The sequence below is a fragment of the Octopus bimaculoides genome, chromosome 9, assembly GCF_046866305.1.
Source record: "Octopus bimaculoides isolate indiv1 chromosome 9, ASM4686630v1, whole genome shotgun sequence".
In the NCBI taxonomy this organism is placed as follows: domain Eukaryota; kingdom Metazoa; phylum Mollusca; class Cephalopoda; order Octopoda; family Octopodidae; genus Octopus; species Octopus bimaculoides.
Window position 1 is genome coordinate 54,893,810 of NC_142936.1, and position 7,500 is coordinate 54,901,309.

The 7,500-nt window shown below is 33.5% G+C and overlaps 1 protein-coding gene across 3 annotated transcripts in view; it reads right to left on the bottom strand.

The window, feature by feature from the left end:
* Positions 1-6,596: 6,596 nt before the first annotated feature.
* LOC106868077 (pituitary homeobox x) overlaps positions 6,597-7,500 on the bottom strand; it is a 306,107-nt gene continuing 305,203 nt past the window's right edge. For all 3 annotated transcript variants that reach the window (XM_052970686.2, XM_052970687.2, XM_089357539.1), the window contains one exon: positions 6,597-7,500. This exon is cut by the window's right edge and continues 266 nt beyond it. In XM_052970686.2, the coding sequence (XP_052826646.1) occupies positions 7,242-7,500 (259 nt within the window). In that variant the 3' untranslated portion in view covers positions 6,597-7,241.

A 7,500-nucleotide genomic window follows, 5' to 3' on the forward strand; every position in this document is an offset into this window, starting at 1 on the left:
AGTCACTTTCCCGGGGAGAGGGGGGTCAGGCATTGGATTTGAACCTGAAAACGCGTATTTGTAAAGCACACTAGTAGCCCATACAGGTATGCCTGTTAATATTCTTTTCCCTCTCTTGCTGTGTTTTTTATTTGCTGTCTTGTGTGTGCGTGTTTGTGTGTGTATGTGTGTGTATGTGTGTGTGTGTGTATGTGTGTGTGTGTGTGTGTGTGTATTATTTAATAAACACAGCTTTTATGTTCTAATATTAGTTTCATGCGCTAAGGGCATGCCAGATAATATTCTCTAACACGTCTGGTTTCCTAGTGCCTGCTGATTGTGGTAGGACACCAGACGTGTTAAAAAGTACTGACCTGCATTCGCTCAGCACATGAAACAAATAATAGCACATAAAATCATATACTGTGTTTATTAAATAATATCTCTCACCAGATAGAGTACTTTTTTGTAGATATTACTATTACGGAACAGCACACAATATATGTGTGTGTGCGTATGTGTGCTTGTGAGTGAGTATGTGTGTGTGTGTGTGTGTGTGTGTGTGTTTGTGTGTGTGTGTGTGTGTGTGTGTGTGTGTGTGTGTTTTCATGTATCTACCTATGGAGCCAATATTTAAAACCGATATTATCATCGTTAAGGCGTCGAGGTGGCGGTTCGTTAGCACGCCCGACAAAGTGCTTAGCGGCATTTCGTCAATATTTACGTTCTGAGTTTAAATTCCGCCGCCGAGGTAATCTTTTCTCTTTCGGGGTCGATAAAATAAATACCAGTTAAACACTAGGGTCGATGTAATCGACTTAACCCTTTCCTAAAATTGCTGACCTTGTGTCAAAATTTGAAATCGATATTATAATTACCATCACAGCAATAATAGAATTGATTCCAGATTTTCTCACAAGGACTGGAATTTTGAGGAAGGAGTTAAGTCAATTAGATCGTCCCCAGTATTCTACTGGAACTTATTTTATCGAAGCTGGAAGTCGACCTCGATGGAATTTTGGATCTGAACTTGAAGACGGAAGGAATACCGCTAAGTAGAAAGGATAGTGTTCTAGTAGTGGCGGTTTCTAACTTGAGCACAGAGCCAATAGTTTTGGGGTAGGAGGTAGTGCTTGATATCATCGACTTCTGTACTTGGCTGGTACTCTGTTTTATCGACCTCAAAGGGATGAAAGGCGAAGTTAATTGCATTAGGATCTCAACTTAGAACGTAGAGATACGTAATATATACCGCAAAACATTTTGTACGACGCACTTAATGGTTCTGCACAGAACGACAGCTTTAATTATTTCTATTAAAAAGCTTTGTGGGTGGGAGATATTTAATTCCATCGACCCCAGGGTTAGACTGATATTCATTTCATCTATTCCGAAATGATGAAAGGCGAAGTCGACATTTGACTGAAAATGTAAAGCCAGAAGAAATGTCGCTCAACATTTTGCCCGGTCTGCTAACGATTCCGCGAGCTGGATACCTTTATGTTTTAAATTATAATGACACTAGCTAGCAGGAACCATGGAAATTCCACATTGTATGTGAATATCTACTTGTCCTTCTGCCGCTGTATGTATCTGTCTATTCTCACAATACCGAAAAGAATTTAAAACTAAATTTAAAAACAAAAGAAAAGGAATAACCAGTGTCCCAGCATGGCCAGAAACTTTGATCCGAAGCATGTAAAAGATGTTTAACAACTACAGCTATTTTATAAATCAAGTCATTTCCCATTAATTTAATCATCTATCGATGTATCTTTTGATGCATAAACTTATAAAACTTATGTTAAATATTTTGGGCTCATATATATATACAAATACACACGTACATGCACACACACTCACACATACCTACATACCTACATACCTACATACCTACATACCTACATACATACATGCATTCATATATACATATATATACACACATACGGGTGTGTGGACAAACGAAAGAAGGACACTCAACACATTTATTAGGAGTTACACGTATGGATCAAATCAGTTTAATTCAGATTCATTGGTACTCCGAGTTTCAAAACGTGGTGCTAATCCTCAGCCACTGGAAATTTCCAATGGTTGGAGGATTAGCATCATGCTTTGAAACTCGGAGTGGCGTTTCCAATGTCCGAGGATTAGTATCACGCTTTGAAACTCGGAGTAGCAAGGAATGTGATTCTAACCATTCTGATCCATATATGTGTGTATGTGTGTGACTACGTGTGTGTGTGTATGTGTGTGACTACGTGTGTGTGTGTGTGTGTGTTTGTGTGTGTGTGTGTGTGTGTGTGTGTGTGTGTTTCCATTCGAATTATTACCTCTCTTGGCCTAATACATGGTGAAAATCGACAGACTACAGCAATAAAGAAAATAATATAATAGTATGTATATTATATTAAATAAACAACACAACAGGGTAAATAAGAAAAAATGAAATAAATATCAATATTGCAAAACATTAATTCGAGTTAAATAAGAATATAAGCACATTTCTTTTTCTGTACAGTTGTTGGTCGAAAAACGGAAGAAGGAAATATCCAGTAAATTGCTAGCTTTATTTGTGACTGCTTTATTAGAAGCTGATCTGTAGCACTGATTGTGGAAGGACGACAGGTGCTCTCAGAATTGCTCAAAGAAGCCAGGAAATGGACTACCAGATGCTTCCCTTTGTATCCGAATATCAGTAGCATATAAAGAATGCGTTTACATTGATATTTAACTCGTAATGAGGTTTCATGATATTGAAATTTATATTAATTAAATTAACATAATTATGATACACATGTAATGACATAATAATAATGATAATAATAATAATAATAATAATAATAATAATAATAATAATAATAATAATAATAATAATAATAATAATCCTTTCTACTATAGGCACAAGGCCTGAAATTTTGGAAGAGGGATGAAGTCGATTACATCGACCCTAGTGTTTCGCTGGTTCTTGATTTATCGACCCCGAAAGGATGAAAGGCAAAGTTGACGCCGGCGGAATTTGAACTCAGAACGTAGCGACGGGAGAATTACCGCTTGAAAGTCTTGTACATACTACCAGCATTTTCTCAATTGACGTAGGTATGGAATTTGGGATAGAAAAGTACGCTATATTGAAACTGAAACGAGGAAAATTTGAAAGAAACCAGGGAACTGAAATGTCAAATGGACAAACAATGAGAGCGATGTAGAAAGGACAATGGTGTAAGTACTTAGGAACACTGGAAGCAGAGGAAATAAAAAATGAAAGACTGGAATAAATGACCAGTAGGGAGTACACAAGGAGAGTAAAGTTGCAGTCAAAGCTGAATTCAAAATATCTTATTAAAGCAATAAGTTCAAGAGCAGTACCCGTAATCAGATATGGAGTTAGAATTACTGAGTGGACCACGATATAAAGAAACTTGACAGAAAAACTAGGAAATTGTTGACGATGTATGGAGTTCACAGTCCGAAGTCTGATATCAACCGCCTGTACTTGAGGAGAGATCAGAGTGGTTTCTGATAGCAGTAGAAGAATGTGTACAGATGGAAAGAAAAAGCCTGGTAGACTATTTACAGTGCAGCACAGAAAAAGTACTAAAGGCAGTAAAGAGCAGGTGATGAAGCGCGTAAGAGGAGAAACGGACGAGAATGATATACAAAGAGAGCACATCAGACAAATTGAAGAAAAACCCATGCATGGCCAATTTCGGAGAGCTACTGAAGACGTATGTGGAAAAATCCTGGGCTTGGTTAAAAAAAGGGGCAATTAATTAAAAAGAGCCTAATTGTAGCAATAAAAATAAACTTCAGAAAAAATATACCTGGAGAGAATGTTTCAGAAAAATGTAGAGCCTGTGGCACTTGGAATGAGACAGTGGCACAGAACCAAGTTGTAAAAGTGTTATATTGGAAATTGTGCCAGAATGGGGATTTGAAACTGGAAACACATTGTATAATTACCGAATCAAAAGAGTACTGGAGTCGGAGAAATGTAAGGTTTTGTGGGACTTTCCTATTCAAACGAACAAGAAGTTAGAAAATAATAGACCGGACATAACAATAATAGATAAGGAAAAGCGAAGTCACTTACTGATTGACCCATCATGCCTGTTTGATTAGAGGATCGTAAAGAAAGAAGATGAAAAACAAAACAAAAATGCAATCCTTTAAAATTTGAAATAGGGAGAATTTGGACCATGAGAACAGTAAAGGTCGTGCCTATAATAATTGGTGCACGGCGAACAGTAAGCAAAGATATAGACGAATGGCTGGAGGAGACTGGAATAGAATGTCCTGTAGAACTCCTTCAAAAAGTTTGTCTCTTAGGGATAGCAAGGATTATCAGGAGGATTCTAAGCACTTCAAAGACAATTAAAAACTTGTGGATACCTAAGGTTACAGGCAGTAATCTGCTACCCACATTAATTCTACCAGGAATAAGACCAAACCTGAGCCAACACAAAATAATAACAACAACAGCAACCACAATAATAATAATAATAATAATAATAATAATAATAATAATAATAATAATAATAATAATAGTAATAAAAATAATAAAACCAGTCAGTGACTCTCATGGCTTCTAATCTCAATGGATTGGACATTTTATAATGTACATATTTTTCTTGGTGTAAAAGATGGGCTACAACAAATATTCTGCTCAAAACCACAAATTCGTTTGTCAGTTGTTTGACAGTTGTGTATATCCTTTAGTAGCTGACGATTTGTGGATTTTTGATTAGGGATAGGAGTATTGGGGGAACATCATAGTCATGTGCTGAGAGGAATTCTTTAAGGTTTGAATAATTCATCTCTGGAAAATAATTGTTTCATTCATTTTCCTTAAACAAACCTTATTGTGGGATTTTTTGAACGTGATGGGTCACTTGGTATGAAGAAAATTCCAACTGGGCTCTAGTTGCAAGCTCATGCACTGTTTAATTTGAGATCACCATGTCACACGCTTAAGTTTGTGATGCATGTGGCTTGGTGTAACCTTATCAGAAGAGTAGTCATGATAGTTATATTGGGCTTCGTATACTTGTATATCTGTGCCAATTTGAGAGAGTGCGCTGCTCTCTCACTCAATAATAATAATAATAATAATAATAATAATAATAATAATAATAATAATAATAATGATAATCATGATAATGCTAACAATAACAATAACAATAATGGTGAATAATGGTAACAAGGAATTAATAATTAACGACGATGACGATAATGATGTTTATTATTCTCTTCTGTTCACATGAGAAAGAAAGCCAACAGTATTGCAGAGTTTGTGTTGTTTGTTTTGTTTGAGAAGTTTTTATATTTATTTTTTTATTTCTTTGTTTTTTTTTTAGCTTGTTTGTATTTTCTCGTGTGTATTTTTTAATATATTTTCCATATAATCGTACTGTTCTTCGTTTTCTTTTTCTTCCATTTTATTATTTTTTGTTGTGTTTAATATTCAGAATAATTAGCAGACACAGTATTATTATGATAACTACAGATTTTAAAGTTAATAATAACATAAATTTTATTTTTTTGGAAATTTTTTTCGAATTCAAAAATTCATTTTTTTGTGATTAAAATTTATTTATTTTTATTAATGAATTCATCATACTTTATTTATCTCAATTTTATTTTAATGCATTAAATCCTTATTTCTGATACTTTTTCGTAGCAATTTTTTTCATTCTCTCCATTTCTAATCGTTATATGCATGTATGCGTATATATATATATATATATATATATATATATATATATATATATGTATGTGTGTGTGTGCATGTATGTATATATATGTGTGTGTTCGCATATATATGTATAATTATATGGATATATATATATATATATATATATATATGCACAGATATATAGATATATACAGACATATTGTATATATATATATATATATATATATATATATATATATATATATATATATATGCATATATATATACATGCATATATATTTATCTGTGTGCTTGTGAGCATGAATGTAGTCTGTGTTTACTACATACAAGTATATATATGCAATTATATATATATATATATATATATATATATATATATATATATATATATATATATATATATATATATATATGTATAGATAGATATAGATAGATACATATATACATACATATATATATATATACATACATGCATATATATGTATATACATACATATATATATATATATATATATATATATATATATATATATATATATATGCATGCACACACACATGGATGTATATGTATATTCGTACATATTAACATGCTTTTATATGAATACTTATATATACACATACATATATACATATATATTTTTATATGAATGCATATGTATACATCTATATATTTACATATCGATGTATGTATGATAAATGTATATATGTATGTTTATACACAAACATACACATACATTTGTATATGTGTGTATGTACATATACATATATATATACATATTCATAAACACACACACACACACACACACACACACACACACATATATATATATATGTATATTGCGCACACAAGCACATATATATACATCATCCTTTTCTTAGTAACTCAGTCATCAGTCTTTCTCTTTCTCTCTCTCTCTTCCCTCTCTCCCTAATAGATATACTCCGTTTCTTTCTATCAATCCTTTCTTCTCCCATCCCCTTGTCTGCCCCGTTTTAATATATTTTACTCATTCTTTCTTTTTCCTTCCTGTGAATCATTATTTAATACTTTAGTCACATTTTTTAATTATTATTTCATATTTTCATATTTTCGTATTTTTAGTCCAATTGTAATTGTCTGTTTCTTTTTCTTTTCTTTTTTATATTTCAGTCATTCTTTCATAATATTAATTTTTTCTGTATTTTTTATTCGTTTATGTTTTTTTTGTTTATTTCTCTTTCACTCTTTTCTCCTTTCATTCTGATGTATGTGTACATGTGTGTGTGTGTGTGTCTGTGTGTGTGTGTGAAGTCTTTTGTTTTGTATATTTAAAAATTTTTTTGCATTATGTTTCCTTTTTTCTTCTTTCTTCATTCTTCCTCTTCTCTTTCATGAAGAAAAAAATAATAAAATAAAAAGAGAGAAAAATCTAAGAGATATGATTCATTGATTTCTGTGGTTTATCGATGGCACGTATGACTGCCACCTAACCACAATCATCACCATCACCATCACCATCACCAACACCACCACCACCAGCGCCAGTATCACCATCACTGCCACTATCAGCCGAACGAAATCCCCGCTCTTTCAGACAGTGCTACCGTTGCCAACAGTTGCGTACTGACAGGCCGATAGGGTGGGTTGTCTAGTTGGCACAGTCGGGTAACCGAAAGGACTGTGCTGTTTGGCTTTTAACCTGAGAGAAGCAATGCTTGTTGAACACTGGTCTCTGTTATAGATGTAAGGTGGTGCCGGAGGTGCGTAGGGGCAGGCGGTGTTCGGCGATGTTACGTTACCCATTGAAGCAACATTTGGCACTCCGCCTCCAACCATACTGCTGCTGATG